This window comes from Erythrolamprus reginae, chromosome 3, assembly GCF_031021105.1.
Source record: "Erythrolamprus reginae isolate rEryReg1 chromosome 3, rEryReg1.hap1, whole genome shotgun sequence".
NCBI lineage: Eukaryota > Metazoa > Chordata > Lepidosauria > Squamata > Dipsadidae > Erythrolamprus > Erythrolamprus reginae.
This window is the reverse complement of record NC_091952.1, coordinates 84,165,702-84,185,843: the sequence shown is the minus strand read 5'-3', so window position 1 is coordinate 84,185,843 and position 20,142 is coordinate 84,165,702. Positions and strand designations below refer to the sequence as shown.

Sequence of the window (20,142 nt, the reverse complement as noted above, 5' to 3'; positions counted from 1 at the left end):
AATGCATCCAAACATACACTAGCTTACCAAATTGCATTCCTTTCAGGATTGCCTTATGAACTTGGATCCAATTGTTGTATACTCTTATTTCTTAGGAGCTTTTTCAGTGAGACTTACATGAATATGAATATCAAGTGAAATGAAACCTTAAATTATAAAATGTTATCAGTACTGTGTTCCTGCATGACTACAAATGCTCAGAAAGAATACCTGTTTCTTTTCTTTCAGACATGTAATGGTTATTTAAAATAAAACAGGGTGTGGGAAGACACAACTGAGGCGATTAATAGCAATTACTTTTAAAGAGGTGTAAATAACTTGCTATCCAGACATTACAAATATCCAGGTGCTCTCTATGTGCTGATGACAACAAAATTGAAAAGAAAGGCGGTAATAATTCTGACTGGTTTTCTCTGCAGAAGATATTGATTATTTGTGTGTGGTGAGAGATTTGGAAAATTCAATTAAACGAGTTGTGCAAAGGTTTCATAAATTTTCCTTGTACAGCGTGTACACAGACAATGTTGCGTATTAAATCAATGCAGCACTTCACAATATATTTTCTTTGAAACATAAAAATAAATAACATTTAAACAGTTCTGCTTACTACAGAAACAAGTTTTATTTTCTGCGAAGCATTTAGTCATGTGCTATCACTGACTCATACACATTTGCCAGCGGTAACAAATTTTATAGACGTTTTCTCCAGAGACATAGTTCATGTACTATGAATTTTTAAATGAGCAAATGGTGAAGAGGAGATGTCAGCAATATAAAAATTGATCAGTTAAAAGATAAAAGCATAAGTAAAGAGATTTGTATGGTAGTCTTAATAGGTTTTATTAAATAAAAATACTATAAAAAGAACCATAATGAATAGTCTAAAGATTTTAACTGTGCTTGAGGGTTATGGAGAAAAATTATTCTGGCACATTTAAGAAAAGAGAGGTTTTATATCAGCAGTCAAGTGACCATTTTTTTTCCTGTCTCTGCTTTCCCTATGCAGTTTGGTGTTCACGTGGCTTAAAATACTCTAACTTTGCATGCACTAGCAAAAATCCAGAGTAAACTTTTAGAGAGCTCAAGATGTCTTGTGATTCTTGTTAAGATTCTAATTGACTTTACCCAATAGTTACAAATGTCAGTTGAAGTTGAATGTCCCATGTTACCTCTGGAAAATTACCTTCCTACACTTTGTGAAAGATAAAAAGAGGGGAGGGAAAGTGAAAAAAAGAGGTCCCTTTCTCTGTAATTGTGACTATAATAAAAGCAAAACAAAATGATTAATGCAATGCGAATGGAATGGGAATAACTTGGGCAGTGTATTGGATTTTGGATTTGGTGGGGGTTTTTTTTAGTTCATCCAGCTTCATAGCTGTAAGATACCAGTAACTCTTAAAAAGTAAATCAATATCCATCCTGGCCAATACTGCTCAGCTGAAAAATCTTCAGTTTTTACATTTATTTGAATGTAATAATAGGTTGTACTCTTCAATGGTCCATTAATAAGTGGGAAGAACTGCAACTTGAGTGTGTTAAAACATCACATTAAACATAAGTTGTTCTTGTTTTGCAGGGGATCTCCAACCTGATAATAGTTTTGCATTCCTGAAATCTCTCATTGGCTAAGGTGAGGAGACATTAATACTTTAAATATACAATATAGAAAATCATGTAATGGGAACTTTTGTGGGATTTATAGAACTCTGAGAGCATTAAAATTTATTAAAAACTGTTTCAAAAGTGTTCCTCTGTTTGAATTTGTTAATGGAAAAACAACTCCTTTTTCAGATATGTAATAAAATAAGCATTATCCTTGCATTATTCAGAGTGAATCCCACTTTGTGTATATTTTAATGTGTATATATAAATATTTGTTAGGGCATTTGTTTTAATTTTTTTTAAAAATTGGATGGTCATCAAAGTGAAGTTGATAAGGATTTCAATCATTTGTGCCAAATTCAAGTTTTACATGGGTACTCAAGAAGTTACAGTTTGATATTTGTTTTTAAAAAATGCATTTCATTCAGCCTTGATCAATTGGTCATACTTCCAGAACATATTTCAGTTTGCTTTTATAACTTTGTAAAATCACAGTTGTGCTAGGCCAATGCTAATTAGTACACATTTTCATGAAGTTGAATGTTATTTATCCCCTATTAAGTCAGCATAAGGTTGTACTCATTTAAGTATATAAGTATATATTTAAATATAAGTATATATTTAAATATATAGTATTTTCAAGATCATGGTTTTCTTATCATCAAACAAAATTTACATATAACACAGAATCAGCATTGCATCAATCAAGATGGCAGGCCTGTGCTTCAGCATCACTGAAAAAAGTGGATGATTCTGAGTTGAATAGTGGCCTGCTCACCCTCTCATTCTATGAAATAAATACTGCTCCCTTCTTTGTTGCTGTTGTAGCACCAGAGCAAGTGGACTGCAGTTTGCACTGCAGCTCTGAGGCTTATAACGCCTATATTAATAAATATAACTTTATTGAAGAGTACAGCAGTAAGAAAAACAACTAATAGTACTGTCTTAGGTTGTTCAACTAGAAAGAAAAATGCACTCCAAACTGCTCAAGGGATGAAAGAAGCATATATACTTGGAGCTGAATCAGCAGAAGTTGAGCAACAAAACTTAGTGCAGCACAAAACAAAAGCAGGAAGGGTTTTTTTTTGCTGCCAGTGAGAGAGCAATAGAAATACTTGGCATTTTGAAACACAATTCAAAAGCTCAGCAGGACAGCACAAGAGCATGTACAAAGTGCATCCTAAACAATAAGCCAAGGGAGGTTTGGCGATCTTGAAAATATCCTGAAGCCCACCCTAAGATGCCAGGTACTTCACAGAACGAGGATGTACACCAAAGCTCAACAAACAAACCAAGACAGCATTAGTAACTAAAAAGCACAGTAATGCATGTATGAACACACAAACATACTTTTTGCTTTACTTTTCTGCAAAAGCAGGAATATATGCTGATGAACAATGTAACTTGTTCATCCATATGTACTTTTGATGCAGAAAAGATTTAAAAAGAAAAAGATTGAAGTGATTTCCCAACATCCCTGCAGTGGTTTTATTTCATTTGGCCATGTACTTTACTTTCAACACTCTCCTCTTATTCTACTCAGTGTAAACCAGTAGTAGCAGGTACAATACTAAGCTACGTGGGGAAAAGTTTGGAAAAAGAAACTTGCACATGAACGATAAAATAACAACCCAGAACACAGCACTTAAAATGGCCAGGACATTGGAAACAATGAAAAAGCCAAGTTTTTCTTTTTTTAAAAAAAACTCATCACAAATGTATTTTATGGAATCTACCATTTGATGTCAGATCATTTTACGTATCCTTAACATAAATCAGATATGTCTTTCTCACGTAAGTCAATATCCTGTTATGAGTGCAACCCAGATGAGTTCATGTCTACGAGCAGTGAAAGGCTACCAAATTTTTGTACTACCACGCTGTGGGCATGGCTTATGCAGGACACCCTGCATTTTCTTTCAACATCTTTCAGTGCAAATTGGTTGCTGTGGGGTGGAGTTCCAGTTTCACTACCCCACTGCGTTCCCCCATGTCCGGGCAGTAGCCCATCCATGTCTACGAGGCAGCCTTTCCATTGGCTTTGAGAGGTAGGCAGAAGGCAAGTGGATGCTAAGGATCCACCAGTGAAAAAGGAGGCAACATTCAGTCATAGTAGACATCCATAGAGGCAATTTTGTCTCAGGAAGCACAGGTTAACTCTGCTACTCAATCATGGAATATCACTACATAATCTGTTCCAGAGAATAGGTATGCTGGTACATAGATACAACAGTTGCTGGGATCTAGTTATATGATCCATGGTTGCCAACAACTTGTATTTTCTTTTTTGCTCAGGTAGTGTAAAATAAGAGTATCTGACGTTACAGATGAACTCTCTTGTTAATATTCAGCTTTCTTCAAACACCGAGCATGACAATAGTACATGAGTTCACCAATAAGAATCCTGAATAAAGCAAGCAGGGTCCTGGTGGGGTTTGGTGGAGCATCTTCTCAATGGCTTATACAGCCATCCTCTTCTATCGGGGACACTTGTGCAACCAGGAGTGCCCTCCACAGAGGAGGATTGGTTAACAGAGTTTGTTAATACAGTTATGTTTCTCCTTACTGTCCGAAAATTCAAAAGGGTTCGTAAACGTTTAAGTACCACTGCCTACCTAGTAACAATAAAGGAGAATTCCAGTAGATTATGAGTTATTGTCGGGCTAACAGTTGACTCTGTGGCCCTCCAACAGCAGCAGCTGCAGTAGTAGGAATGCATGTTCTCACCATCTCATCATCCTTGAGTTTTTATTAGCAGAGTGCATAATTAGAAAATAACCTCCATTTATTGTAAAAAGGGGAATTTGCTGAAGAGACATAAATTCATTTGTATTATAGTAATTCGTAATATGTTTCAGAATCCAAACCTTCTAACTCTTAAGTGTCATTATTGGTTCTTGGCAGCTATTAGTTGCCTGCTATCAAAGCAATTAAGGACATTTATTTATTTGTGCCACACAGAACCAAATAATCAGCAGGAAATAACAGTGTTGTGTTAAACATCTTCCTCTTTACTTTATTGAAATATTAAGACATTTGGGTGAGCTCCCATTTTAAATAATAAACTAAAATAGTAGCGAGCATTTGTATTGTAACAAATATTTCTTTGCACATCAAGGAAAACGGGATATTTTATTACCCAATCATTTGTATGTGCTATTATATTTCATATTTTAATTGTAATTAGTAATGGCAAACAGTGTAACGTTGGTGCTATATCCTGTTATTTTAATCGTTTGTATGTGTGTGTTTTAAATAAATCTACAGGTCTTTCTTAAGAATATACCAAGCTTGGCTGCAAGATTCTCCAACTGCCTGATCCTACTTAAAAGGTTAAAAAAAACCCTCCTGTAAATCTATCTCTCCAGCAAATACCAGCTAAGGATTGCTCAGTGTACCAGGCAGGTGCACATCTAGATACAGTTTCTTGCATCTAATTTAAACTTTACAATCTGTACAACCAGTTAATCTCAATGTAAATAATACACTTGCCATAGTTTTTTATACAAATATGTAATGGCATAAATCGTATTTTTTCTACATAGTTAAAAAGGCCTAAGAAAATTGCCTGATGTTGGTAAAAATTATTTAATGAGCTTTTCATTGCATTTTAAAAGAAGGTCTACTTTTAGGGATGGATGCTATTTCCCAGGCCTTCAAACAAACTGCAAATTTCACAGTAATTATATGCTCCATGCTGCCTCTGATGGCCTGCCAATTCCACCACAAACAATGAAGATGCCTTGCCAATTTACAGCACATTGTTTATCTTATCAGCACACACAAACTCAAGCAAATATTCCATTTATCTTTGTACAGAACACTTCATTTGTTAATAAAGACTTACGAGATTCAAACATTGTATATATGTAATTACTGTTTTAGCAATGTTGGTTTCCCAGTGAAGTTCATTTTTTATTGTTAGTGAAACCATCTAATAATGTTATATGTTCTGTGTTATTGGAACTCAAACTACTAAATACATTAAAGCTCAATCCTTAAAAGGTTAAGTATTTTCGTGAAGTAGTATTTTCAAGCATAAAAATTATGCTAATTCTGTATAGGGTAATCCTTGCTTAATGTCCACTTGATCAGCGACCATTTGAAATGATGGCACTGAATGAAGAGCACTTACCCATGGATCCTTGTAGTTGTGACCATTGCAGCATCCTTATGGTAGCTTTTTGACTGGTCCTCAAATTTATAACCATCCCAGCATGATCATGTGATCATGATTCAGGCACTTTATACCTGGCTCACACTTATGTAGCGGCATCCTACAGTCGTGATCTCTAGCTGTCATCTTTGCTAACAGCATCTAACAAAGTCACTAAGGAAGCCATCAGGTAGTTACAAATGGTGGTCACATGACTGGGGGATGTGACCACCTGGGATTTATCTAAATTAGTGGTTCCCAAAGTGGTAACTGGGGGGCAGTGGGATGGCTTAAGGAGGTGCTAAGTAGCAAATGGGGCGGCGGGGGGACGACGACATTAAAAGGCCACGTGGGAGGCAGGGAAGCATGTCAGGATGGTGGGAAAAGGAGGTAGCAGCTTATTCCCTTCGTTTGACTTCCAAAGTTGGCTTTGAGGCCGGCCCGGCCAGTAGGTGGCCTTGATGTGGAAATGCAGATGCTGAGAGGAGTGGCGGAAGGACAAGCAGATGTCCCGGGGCTGCTGCACAAGCGCCCACCCCATTTATGCAAAGGCTGAGCACCACCCCTTGCAGGATGATCCAAAGAGGGGAGGGGGATGCTGCAGAAAAGGCTGCCTTCCACCCACGCCATCTCCATGGTGCTTGGGGCTCCAAAGCAGTCTACTGGCTTCTCACTTAGCCACCTGCTTGTTCCCTTTGCAGATCGGCCTGGCCGATCGCTGGCGCCACTCTGATAACTTGGCCTGTGACGCTAGGTTGGAAGCCAGTGGGCTGCTTTGGAACACAGTCCCAGCACCGGCAGCACCATGAGGATGCTGCGATGGTCATAACTACAAGGTGGCCTTTTCTACAGCATCCCCCTCCCCTCTTTAGATCGCTCTGCTTTTGCAAAACGGAGCAGGTGGTTTGTATGCAGGATTGGGGGAGGGGAGTGCACAACACTCCGGAATGGAGAAGATTGAATAGGGTGCACTGCCCCGGCCCCGCTCAACTGCACGTGTTCCAGCGCATCTGCCCAACGGCGCCATGAATAAAACAATTGGCCACACCTTTCCACCCAGCCTTCCTTGCTGGGCACTGCTGCACTGATAGCTCCACCCTGCCCAGCTCTGCCCACCGCAACTTTCCGGAAGACACTGGAGTGAGGGGCGGCCAGGAGTGTGTGGGCCCAGCCGGCGCTCAGCTTATCTTCCTGGCGAGGCTCAGCAGACCTCCCAGCATGCCCATCCACTGGCTCTCCAGGCTGTGCCACTTTTTCCCTGCTCCAAGGCCCTCATCAGCCCAGAGACCATACTCTGAAAACAGTACATGATGGGACGTGCCGCTGCTGGGCCAGAGCACAGTTGCTGCCACCCCTCCCGCCTTCCCTTTGCAGGCCAGGAAGTGTCATAGTGCACACCTACGAAGCTCCACCGGCCTCAGGGGTCTGCTGGCCTCCAGGCCTTGGCGGTGCAGGGAGAAAGTGGCGCTAACTGGAGAGCTGGCAGATGGGTATGCCAGGCAGCCTCCAAGCCTTGCCAGGAAAGTAAGCTGAGTTCCACCAAAAAAGTAAGCCGAGCACTTTCTTCCTTCTCCCACCACTGGGAAGAAAGAGAAAGAAATAAAAAAGATTGGAAAGGCATGGATGTTTCTCATGTTCATTCACACATTCAGGAACGCCCTTACTTTCTCTCATCCAGATATATCTGCACACATGGAAACATTTTATAAGCTATAAACTCTATGCCAGGAATCCCCCATCTTGGGAATTGCTGAATAATTTCAAATTTTATGAGCACCTCATAGCTGCTATCACAAGATATTTGCCTTGGGGGAGATTGGTTTCTACTGCAGAAGAGAGGAACTCCATGGGATGACATGCCAGAAGAGAAGCCTAGAGCAAGCATGGACGGCCAGTAACTCTGAGTCTGACCAAACACGGGTAAGAGCCTATATTAGGACTTACCTTGTGGCGATAGAGACGACAAAGTCTGCGTACGTTACCACCCTTATTGCGTCGCCAGATTCTCACCCAGCTGCCCTGTTTAGGGTGACCCATGCCCTCCTGAATAAGGTGGAAACGGTGGAACTCTTGCAGGGTAGAGCTGAGGATTTTGTTCAGTTTCTTGCAGATAAAGTCGCTCAGATTCAGAATGATCTGGACACCAATTGGGCATTTCAGACCAACGTGATAGAGTCAGGTCTTAGTTCCATCATTTGGGAAGAGTAACCCCTGAGGAAGTGGACAAGGCCATGGGAGCTGCGAGTTCTTCCACCTGTCTACTGGATCCGTGGCTCTCCTGGCTAGTGTCGGTCAGTTGAGAGATGACACGCAGCTGGATCCCGGCGTTGATTAACGCTTCCTTGAGGGGTCGTTTCTGCAGCCGTTGAAGGAAAGAAACCATCCCTGGATCCAGCCGAATTGAAGAACTATAGGCCAGTCTCCAATCTGCCCTTTTTGGGTAAGGTCCTTGGATGAAGCTGATGAAGTCTGGTTTCAGGACCGGTCACAGCACAGAAACTGCTTTTGTGGCTCTGATGGATGATCTCTAGCGGGCCCAGGATAGGGAATATTCCTTTATCCTGGTGCTTCTCGACCTCTCAGCGGCCTTCGATACCATCGACCATAGTATCTTTCTGCAATGGCTGGAGGGATTGGGAGTGAGAGGCACCGTTTTACGGTGGTTCTCCAGCTATCTCTCCGGTCATTTGCAGTCGGTGTTAGTGGGGGGGGGGCAGAGATCCACCCCTCAGCCTCTCCTTTGTGGGATGCTGCAGGGGACTTTCCTCTCCCCCCTACTATTTAACATCTACATGAAGCCGCTGGGTGAGATCATCCGACGGCATTGGGTGAGGTATCTTCAGTACGCTGATGATACCCAGTTATACATCTCCACCCCATGCTAATTCAGTGAAGCGGTGGATGTGATGTGCTGGTGCCTGGAAGCTGTAAGGGTCTGGATGGGGGCCAACAGGCTCAAGCTCACCCCAGACAAGACCGAGTGGCTGTGGGCATTTCCTCCTAAAGACTATTTGATCTGTCCGTCCATTATTCGGAGGGGGGACGGGACATTGACACCCTCAGATAGGGTTCGCAACTTGGGTGTTCTCCTGGATCCACAGGTGAGCATCTCTCGACTGTGGCCAGGGGGACCTTTGCCCAGGTTCGCCTGGTTTACCAGTTGTGATTCTATTTGGACCAGGAGGCTCTAGGCAAAGCCACTCAGGCCCTCATCACCTCCCGTCTTGATTATTGCAACACACTCTATATGGGGCTACCCTTGAAGAGTGTTCGGAGACTCCAAATTGTCCAGAATGCAGCCACGCGAGCTGTCATGGGTGTACCTTGATACACTCATATAACACTTACACTCCGTGAGCTGCACTGGCTTCCTATTAGTTTCCAGGCACAATTCAAGCTGTTGGTTATTACCTATAAAGCCCTATATGGCTCAGGGCCAGACTATTCACGGGACTGTCTCTTGCCACATACCTCCCAGAGACCTATAACAGCACACAGAGTTGGCCTCCTCAAGGTCCTGTTGACTAAGCAGTGCAGGTTGGCGGGGCTGCAGGGGAAGGCCTTCTCTGTTGCCAGCCCGGGTCTATTGAATCAACTCCCCCCCAAAGTCCATACTGCTCCCACTCTAATGGTTTTCCGTAAGGCCATCAAGACCTGGCTTTGCCGGCAGACCCGGGGGGCCATGAACCAACAACAATCAAGGCCAAATTGTATGAATGTCAAGAATGCATGTTGGGTTAGTTTATTATGTTTTGTGGTTTTATAATTCAGATTCTATATTTGACTTCTTTTTACTGTTTTTGTATTTTATACTGTTGTAAGCTGCCCTGAGTCCTTTGCCACTGGGCGGCATAGAAGTCGAATGAATGAATGAATAAATAAATAATTTTTGTTAGGACCTTGTATTATAAAACTGCCTTTAATTGTCATGAACCAACAACAATCATGGCCAAATTGTATGCAAGTCAAGAATGCATGTTGGGTTAGTTTATTATGTTTTTTAATTATGGTTTTATAATTCAGATTCTATATTTGACTTCTTTTTACTGTTTTTGTATTTTATACTGTTGTAAGCTGCCCTGAGTCCTTTGCCACTGGGCGGCATAGAAGTCGAGTGAATGAATGAATAAATAAATAATTTTTGTTAGGACCTTGTATTATAAAACTGCCTTTAATTGTCATGAACCAACAACAATCATGGCCAAATTGTATGAAAGTCAAGAATGCATGTTGGGTTAGTTTATTATGTTTTTTAATTGTGGTTTTATCATTCAGATTCTATATTTGACTTCTTTTTACTGTTTTGGTATTTTATACTGTTGAAGGCCGCCCTGAGTCCTTCAACATTGGGCGGCATAGAAGTTGTTCTGCCGGCGTGTCCCAACCGAATGAATGAATGAATAAATAAATAATTTTTGTTAGGACCTTGTATTATAAAACTGCCTTTAATTGTCATATAATGAAAAAGCAAGTATCTTACAAGACTATGCAAAGCAACATGATTTTGCAACATGATTTAAGCTTTTCTGAGTGATTTGTTAATTAAGCATTCTAGTTTTTGTGCTGAACTGAGGTTCTCTTTCTTTCAGTCTACTGAAGGATGAAGGCCTCTTAATTCAGCACACTGGTAGATTTTTTTCAACTTTCCAGTCAGAAGAAAAGGCATGGTTGGCCCCAAATTACACAACTAGATTCCATTCCTATGAAAAGACTAGAACACAGATTTCCCTATTCCTAAATCAATTATCTGAACCCTAGTGACCACATTTACCCATATGCTTATGTGCAAAAATTTCCCAGTACTATAAGGTTTACAGGTTGGTGTACATGGAAAGTATTAACCATAGCTACACATTGTAATTCCTATTATGGCCTTTAGATATTATTGAAGTTAGTACTGAAAGTCAGGAAAGCATGAACGATGACACTGAACCACTTGACACTTGACCTTGATGATTTTAAGCTTATAATAGAGAGGATACTGAAATTTAGTATAAGGCAATTTATTATGTGTAATCAAATACGGTGTAAGAGATAGCACTTAGTAGCAATAGACATGAGTAATTGCTGTAACGTACAATCAGTAACGTCAACATGTTTTATTTTGGGAAGTACATTAAACCAATTCAATCATAACATTATTAAATTATTGGGGTATTATATCTGTTTAAAATAAACTTGCAGAGATTGTTGAGATGCTTCTTATTTTCTGGATTTATTTTGAACTTACTGTCAAGTGTCAAGGGCTCTTTTTTTACTGCACAGAAAAGAACAGTGAGCACAAGTCTCTTCTGAGCAGCACATATTAACATGTAAATTTTTTCATCTGGCTTTTCTTAGAAAATACACGAAGTGACAAAAAGAATTGCATTCCATTATAGAACGCTTTAAGGCAAAGGTCTCTGGAAACATAAATGGTATGTCCCAAGTAAGAGCTATTAATTTTCCAAGTTGGCACTTGAAATTAATTAATTTTTTTCTGGTTCCGAGCATCTTTTGATTCCCACATTGCAATGATGTTAAAATACAGTAAGAAAAAGACAAAGTGTAAGCAGGATACAACAGAAACAGCTACTGGAAATAAATCTGGTAGATGCTTTGGAGGCTCCATCGTGGAACTCATTAAAGTCAGGATGCTCATCAGAGTCACTGAGATGAAAAACTGAATGTTGGGGTAGGAGAAGAGAAAAGGCATGGTGGTTACTACAGTTTTACCCAATAAGTGGTTTCATTGGGTGTTGGGTGGCATATAAATTTAATAAATAAATAATAATTTCAATGAATTCAATGCCTCCGCAGCATAACATTCACATTTACCAGTTGTCAGGATTGATGCTAATAAAATACCATTAAATATATACATTTTTCAAGTATAAAAATAATCCTACTGTTGCTAATGTATATAAAGTACTCCCTGCACTACTAACATGGCAACACACAGGGATGAAGGAGTTCATTTTAATAGTCAACTTGAAGGATTATGATTATAAGATGCTAGATGCTGTTCATATGTAATGCTGAAAAGTGTTCTAGCAATTGTTTGATAACAACATTACTGAATAATGTAATTCAATAATTTAACTGAGGAAACTTGGCAACTTAATACAGTGGTACCTCGAGATACGAGTTTAATTCGTTCCGGACCTGGGCTCTTAAGTCGAGCAGCTCTTATCTCGAACGACTTTTCCCCATAGGAATTAATGTAAATAATTTTAATTGGTTCCAGCCCTCAAAAAACTCACAAAGTTAGTCTAAATTATGCAGAAAGACATGTTTTTAATGAAGAAATGTACATATAAATGAATAATGAAGTTTCTTTCACTTAACTTGTAAACTTTCTTAAACTTTTAAATTTACATATGTTCAACTTCTCTGCCACCCAATCCTGTAGGACAGAGGTCCCCAACCCTTTTTGCACCAGGGACCGGCTTTAAGCGATCAAGAGAGGAATGGGTGAATGAATGGACGGAGGGTGGGAAGGAAGGAAGGAAAGAGGGAAGGGACAGGAACAGAGGAAGGAAGCAAGGAAACTTATGAAAGGGGAGAGTAAGAGAGGAATGAGTGAAGGGAGGGAGGGAAGAAGGTGGGAAGGAGAAAGAAAAGAAGAAATAGAGGAAGGGAAGGTAAAAGAGAAAAAGAAAAAGAGCAAGAAAGAAAGAAAGAAAGAAAGAAAGAAAGAAAGAAAGAAAGAAAGAAAGGGGAAAGGGACAGGAACAGAGGAAGGAAGCAAGGAAACTTATGAAAGGGGAGAGTAAGAGAGGAATGAGTGAAGGGAGGGAGGGAGGGAAGAAGGTGGGAAGGAGAAAGAAAAGAAGAAATAGAGGAAGGGAAGGTAAAAGAGAGAAAGAAAAAGAGCAAGAAAGAAAGCTGCAAGCACCCCCCCCGAGCCCCCCAGGCCGGCTGCAACCTTTTAAAACACGCGCGCCGCTTCGCAGCTGTCTCCTGAAGCCGAACGCGGAAGTTAGCGTTTGGCTTCAGGAGACAGCTCCTTGGCGCTTGTATCTCGAATTTGGGCTTGTAAGTAGAACAAAAATATCTCTCCCCTCCCAGCTCTTATCTCGAGTTGCTCTTAAGTAGAGCAGCTCTTATGTCGGGGTTCCACTGTATAGGGGTTTGTTCTATGGTAAGAAAAACATGCAAAGCATGAATATGCTCTTAGTAAAATTAGTACACATAATATATTTTTGTAAGCTACTTACTAAACTCTTCATAACTTTTGAAAATGTCTTAAACCAAGTAATGTACTTCCTTAGGTAACTGGAAAGGTTTTTTAACTGCAGATCTTCTTCAGATGTTTTTTCAAATATTGAAAAAGAAGTTGTACACACCAGGAGGAAAGCCAACATTGTGACAGTGTAAGACAAAAGAAGGCCATCCTTTAATAGAAGAGGAAGCATGCTGTAAAGAGAAACATGAATTACTGTGAATTCTAGCAAGGTTATACAAGCCAAAAAAATTACAATGTAAAATAAATCTTAAAGTGTCTTCTCAAGTACGAAGAATTGTTTAGAAATAACATTCAAACTCACCTGAAAGTTGAAACTAGAAGAAACCAAGTAGATATAAAAGGAATTTCGTGAATAACTAAGCAGACTGGTCTAAGGGGAAAACAGAAATGTAAGCTCAAAAGCATCGTTTAAGAAACATAATAACTTTTCAGCCGCTGCTTCCCTGATAATCATAAAAAAATATTCCAACAACAAAATAAATGGATTAATGCTCTAAATAATGGATTTTTAAATAGGAGTAAGAAATACTTCATGTCCTGGATATCTCTGCAATAAAAGAATCTGCCTGCATGGTCACTGCTGATTAGCTACATCTTCAATGCATACTCAGTATGTTGGTGTGTAAAAAAAAAGTCCATGATTTCATCTTCCAGATTCTATTAGAATGGGAGAGCAGAAATCCATGGACACACAACTTATATGTTATACAAATATATTGGTCCTTGTGTAAGAGCTTGAAACTTATTCTAGAATATTTTTGTCAGCACTACAGTTTTCCTAACACATATTTCCAGATACCTGTGTGAAGTGTCTTTTATACAATAATGAAAGTATTTTTAATATAAAATACTACTTACACTGAAACAAGAAGAATAGATTTTTCATGCACTTGGAATGAGAAAAGGAAGAAAGACAATGAAGAGCAAACCTTTGAAAAAGAAAATTAAGTATGTTAAATGTTAGACAAGATCTGCTTTTACTTTTTGACAGGTCTATGTAGAGCATTTTTGGGCTATTAGCCATGGCCAATCAGTTCACACTCTTTTATTACCAAAAGCTTTTATTTATATTATAAAATATGGCTATTTGGCCAAGGCTCACAATATAATAAAAAGCTTTAAATTAGTAGCATTTCTACCTGGATAGCTTTATTAACTGATTAGTTTTTGATGAGAGCATAAACCATCAACCAGGTAAGTGACTCACCAGGGCATCTAAACAAATCAACATAACTGACAAATCACTGATGCAAAACTTAAGTGTTCTAGACAAATTAAGAAGGATTTAAAATTGGCTCTAGTTTCCCTCTCTGATCTGAAATACTAAATTTGGCTGAAAAGTTTTATGAACCATTTTTATTACACCTGTTTTCACTATTCTGACAAAACACTGCAGGTAGCAGTCCAATGCCAAAGACCACTAACAGTGCTAGAGCTTATCATTTAGGATCTATGACAATTCACCAAGGGCGACTTGCTACTTCACTGCTGGACAAGAGTTACACTAATCCCAAAGAAATGGTGGAATAGAATCATGGAGGAAAGGATGCAAAAGGAGGGACAGAATGAAATGTGAATGGCAAAAATTAAAATTTTATTTATTTATTGGATTTGTATGCCGCCCCTCTCCGGAGACTCGGGGCGGCTAACAGCAACAATAAAGCAGTGTACAATAGTAGTCTGATGTTAGAAACAATTAAAAACCCATTAATATAAAAAACCAAACATACATACATACATACCATGCATAGAATTGTAAAGGCCTAGGGGGAAGAGGGTCTCAATTCCCCCATGCCTGACGGCAGAGGTGGGTTTTAAGCAGCTTACGAAAGGCAAGGAGGGTGGGGGCAATTCTAATCTTTGGGGGGAGTTGGTTCCAGAGGGCCGGGGCCGCCACAGAGAAGGCTCTTCCCCTGGGTCCCGCCAAGCGACATTCTTTAGTTGACGGGACCCGGAGAAGATCCACTCTGTGGGACCTAACTGGTCGCTGGGATTCGTGCAGAATAATATTATAATAATATTTATAAATAATAATATTTCTTTATTTTAAATAATTAAATGGAATTGTTAAATTGTATCATGGTGAATTGGTCATGGCCAGATGTCCTCCTCCCTTGAAAAATTGGCTGCAGCAAGTTGATTGTGGCAACTTGGATGGGGCAAGTTGTCCATTTCCCATCTTTTGAACCCTCTTTATTGTTCATTAACCATGTTTACTGTTTAATGAGATATTGTGAAGAGGTTAACATGTATTATTCTATTGCCAAATTACTCCATGGACATTATAAAGAGACTACTATAATAATTCTATGGAGTAAAATATCTCCTAACTTTTTGTGCATGCAGTTGATGACAGAATAGAGACCGTAGTTGAAGATCCTTAAAGAATTGATAGGAAAATAGCTAGCTCCAACAGAAAAGAATAGATGTGGTTCATAGGATTGAACTGTGAAGTTCTTGATGCTCTTTGATCTTGGTTTGATTCAGGATATTTTATTAGCAAACTAGGTAATGTCTTCAGTGCCATAGTTACGCGCCATAATCATGATGTTACCTAGTAGGTGGGTAATGAAATGTTTGCAAGTAAACAATCAAGCTCAGAGAGCATCAAGGACTGCATAAATCAAGCTCTCATAAACTGCATTCTAGGATACTAAAAGAACTTGACAAATATTTAAAAAGAGACAAGTTATAATAAGATGGTAGACAAAGCATTATAAAAGATAGATCTGGGATATTTTCCCAACTCAGGAATTTTAAAAAACAAGATCCCTTACACTTGATTCCCAAAGCTGCAGGGTAATTTGTATCTCCTAAATAAATATTTCATTCCAAAATTGTTTTTATCAATTTTACTATGTTATTTTCTTTCAGTAATGGAAAATTAAAGTAATTCTTTGCAAAAGAAAAACAAAACAAAACATGGAATTTTAAGTTGCCACTGATGGCCTCTTTTGGAAAAAATGTTTTATTTATTTTATTTTATTAGATTTTTGCTTCGCCCCAAGGCAGCAAGCTTTTATTCTTCTCTCCTATTTTCTTCACCACACACCCTGTGAGTTGGTTGGCTTTTATGTCTAAGGCAAGACTAGAACTCATGGTTTTTTGGTTTCTAGGCCAACACCTTAACCATTAAGCACACAAACGCACACAAATAAATTAGAGGAAGCGCGCAGAATGTAATTTCTTAAATTCTTTCCAACTCCCTAATCTCCATGCTAGTTCGCATGATCAAATGAAACAGGAAAGGGGGAATTAAGATTGGAGAAGTCAGCAGCATTTAGCCCAAAACCTTTATAGGGAATCACTGATTGGAATTGTTCCTTTCCCTTTTCTACATCCCTATCAACTGTAACAGAGATAAAGAAAAGATATTATTACATATTACAAAAACTATGAATTTTTATGTTTAAACACACTTACCAAACCATATTTAAATCCTCTGAGTGAAGGTTGGAGAGTCAGTTTTATGCAACTGGGCAGTACAGTTAGGAATGTTAAAGCAAAACTAAAAATAAAGTAAGAATATCATATTAAAACCATTGATTTCAATAACCAGATTAATTCTGAATCAAGAATCAGATGGGAATTATTTAGGATCACTTTGGTATTGCTCAGTTTTTATAGAGAAATAAGATTCCTTTCATAATGAAGATGATGTTACTGATTCAGCTGAATCCGACTCAATCACAAATGAATAAATCAGCAAGCAGAGGACAGCTCCACAAAATATTGAAATAATCTTTTTTTATTAAGGTCATTTAATTATATATTTCTATATAGTTCTATATAACATAAATAATTCTAAATTATTTTTGTTCTTTGAAATGCATAGTTTGCTAAAACTACAATAGGAAATTACTTGGGGAGTTTTACATACCTTAATTTAAGTTGTATTTCTCTTGTCAGGATTGTCTTTATTTTGAAAAGAATGCTTATAGTGCACCAAATATTGGCTACTTTATCCTGAAAATATATTTAAGGTATCGCATTATTTTGAGGTAAAGCATAATTTTATGTACATGGAATGGCAGAAATCATCTACATGAAATTAAAACGTATCTGTGTAGCCTTCTCATAAAATCATAGATTTTTCAGACCGTCAATGCTACAAAACTACCTACAGCTATGTATTATCCATATTTTAAAAAGCAACATGAAACTTTTTTTTTTCAAATAGGAAGACACACTATATTCTGCCATATTCTTACTAGTACATATTTAGCCCCACTTGCTAGCTGCCAGCAATGACAGAGTTAACCCCTAATAAATCACGAAGTCTAAAGACATTAGCAGTTGTGCTAGGATCACTTTCCAAATTAAATTTGTATCCACGCAGATAGCATACTCATGAAACTCATCCCTAAACAGCTGCTTGAATCACAGCTGTGTAGACATAACAGCAAGAAAGCTAGTACAAACAACTGAACAATCTCCTTGTTCTCTTATAAGAATACAGAACGCACACTGCAAATTTGCTGAAGGTGACAAGTGCTTGGCAGCACCACCAACATATAAGGTGCCAGCTTAATAGCCAGTCAAGTTTTACAATTATCAGCACTGAAGATATGTCTGTAAATGGGAATCAATTCAAGGAACCTGTCATAGGCATCCCAGGATAAACTTACTGTGCATTGCTTAGTAGACAGTTTCTTAGTTTACCCAGATTAATATCCCAATCAGCTAGTCCTGTGCCAGCTCTAAAAATCTTAACACTGAATAAACTGTGTGAAGTTTTTAGATCATACAGACCCATTTCATTAAAATGTACAATATGTTTCTTTTGTTTTTAAAGCATGAAGTGAGATTAACAGTCAGAAAAACAAACGGCTTGACAGTCCTTTGGCTTATGAATTTCTATTCTTCGTGTCACATTTCTATTTTATCGTGTAACACTTCAGTCAATATATGACTGGGGAATAAGATCCTGTGTTTCTTATAATGTGCCATCACCACTGCTGTACTTAATGATTTTCAGATGCGAGTATGCTGCAGAGTGTATCACTATTTCTATGTCTGGTACAAATAAATTAATAAAAGTAATACCAGTAATAAAAACTATCCAGTTTATGGTCAACATCTTAAGGCTTTACGTCAACCAAGCAAATTGTAAATTTTCCACCAAATGTGGAAACCATGAGATTGGGTTAATGCTCAGATTTGCATGGTTTAAATTTAACCATGCAAATTTGAGCATTAACTCAATCTCTATTTTATAATATTTTTTAAAAAAAGAAAAAAAACATTGAATACATTTTTTCATATTGAATTATTTTTTTAAACTTCTAAATTGTGAAAGGACATTGTTTATTTATTGTGGAATATATTTGAAAAATGTATGCCTGAACTATAGATCTGACGATGGGATTAATTCTATTTGTATAATATCCTAGAAGATGCCAGCTGAGCTAGGGGTTAAATGCTGGATTAAATAACTGGCAAGAAATGACAGTCAGAGAAGCCAGATCATATTACAAGTCTTCTGGTGTATCTTCCACATGAAATCCCTAAGGGTCAAAGTGAAGGTTTCTCAAGGGAGCTAAAAATATAAAACATTTACAAGAAGCTTGGGAGGGGGAACATGAGGCATACCTCAAACAAACCTCGATCTACTGGAAAGAGCCTTCTGAGCACTTGCAAAATTTGTTCAATGTCTGTACAAAATGGGAGCCAGCAGATCGCAAAAGAAAGAATGACAGTAAAAGACAGTTTCATCAACAACCATAACCTGTAAGAAAAAAAGGGGGGGGGGAATAAAGCCACAAAGAAAGAGAATTTTCATGTACTTTCAAATTTAAAGTTTACTTTTCCATCTGTCAGAAAAGTTGGGAAAACTGTTAAATGTGCTCTCCCTGCCACCCCCAAGCAGAAGAAAAATATTCAAACTCTTATCTTCTAAATATGGGTGTACATTTGTGACCTGTGCTTAACTAATGACAGGTGTTGAAGAGAAAAGATAGTTGTGTGTATTTTGATACACTATAGACACTCTTAAAACTATTTAGTATGTTATTTAATGACTTAGGAGAAACATGCTTCTCTGGAGGAAGGGGGGATGATAATGACATGAATCCCTACTGGAAAGCTAATCAAGAAATAAATGACATGCACAAATTCCCAAAGCAAAACAGCCTAAGTGCATTCCAGGATCATTTTCTGGATGTCAGCTTGTAAAAATACTCACCCTTTGCCCATCAGGCCTTTCCTGAAGCACTTTCCCAGCAGGTAGCAGAAGAAAGGCAAAGCGTGGTAGAGCTCCATTTGTTTGTAGTTTATAGCAAAAGAAAATGCTACGGAGCCCAAAAGGTCAAAGTCATAAGAGAGAAACAGCACTCCCCACAAAGCGAGACCAAGACTCACGGAATTATATATGTTTGTTCTGTTAAGGACAACAATCTGTAAAGAGCTTGCTAATGAAGAATATGCAACTGTAACAGGATTCAGTCGGTTGTCCACTGCCATCAAAACCTACCTGATGCCATAGCATTATTCTGAGATGGCATTAATTTATTTATTTATTATTTATTTATTTATTATTTAGATTTGTATGCCGCCCCTCTCCACAGACTCGGGGCGGCTCACAACAGAATAAAAACAATTTATAACAAATCCAAATATAATTTAAGATATATAAAATATAATATAATTGTATAAATATAATTTAAGATATTTAAGATATATCAACTGCATGCACAAAAAGTTAGGAGATATTTTACTCCATAGACATTAAAAGAATCTTTATGTAGCTTTCACTCTAGCAGGGCCACATATTGCTTTGACTATCCTCCCCGCCTTCCCTTTTCTTACCCACACAGCAACAGACCTATTCCACAATATCTAGGCCTTGCAAAAAAATGTCTTCACCAAATGAAAAAAAAAAGATACTGAAAATGTCCATAGTCAATCAGAATGAGACCGGGATAAAGCAAGGTGCAGAGAGCGCTAGAAATCTGAGAACAATAACAACAACAAAATAAATAAAGGCAAATTGTGAATACCGGTATTTATTTTCTTTAGAAATATTATACTGGAACTGTCAACCTATTGAACTTCTTCCATCTAAAAAGATGTAGCAATGTAATGTTAAATCTATTGCAATAGATACTATTTTTAAAATTGTTTTTCAAAAGTATATCTCAATTATTTCACATGTTTA

The 20,142-nt window shown here is 38.2% G+C and overlaps 2 protein-coding genes across 2 annotated transcripts in view; one reads left to right on the top strand and one right to left on the bottom strand.

Moving 5' to 3' along the window:
• ITGB3BP (integrin subunit beta 3 binding protein) overlaps positions 1-5,612 on the top strand; it is a 63,023-nt gene extending 57,411 nt beyond the window's left edge. The window contains exons 10-11 of the mRNA XM_070746066.1: positions 1,577-1,630; positions 4,870-5,612. Of these exons, the coding sequence (XP_070602167.1) occupies positions 1,577-1,629 (53 nt within the window). The 3' untranslated portion in view covers position 1,630; positions 4,870-5,612. The remainder of the gene's footprint in view (positions 1-1,576; positions 1,631-4,869) is intronic.
• A 4,572-nt stretch (positions 5,613-10,184) lies between these two features.
• Positions 10,185-20,142, bottom strand: part of ALG6 (ALG6 alpha-1,3-glucosyltransferase) — a 31,388-nt gene continuing 21,430 nt past the window's right edge. The window contains exons 7-15 of the mRNA XM_070746065.1: positions 19,872-19,936; positions 19,171-19,356; positions 18,579-18,714; positions 16,867-16,952; positions 16,410-16,494; positions 13,845-13,915; positions 13,288-13,356; positions 12,958-13,156; positions 10,185-11,420 (exon numbers count right to left, since the gene is read on the bottom strand). Coding sequence (XP_070602166.1) covers positions 11,223-11,420; positions 12,958-13,156; positions 13,288-13,356; positions 13,845-13,915; positions 16,410-16,494; positions 16,867-16,952; positions 18,579-18,714; positions 19,171-19,356; positions 19,872-19,936 — 1,095 coding nt within the window. The 3' untranslated portion in view covers positions 10,185-11,222. The remainder of the gene's footprint in view (positions 11,421-12,957; positions 13,157-13,287; positions 13,357-13,844; positions 13,916-16,409; positions 16,495-16,866; positions 16,953-18,578; positions 18,715-19,170; positions 19,357-19,871; positions 19,937-20,142) is intronic.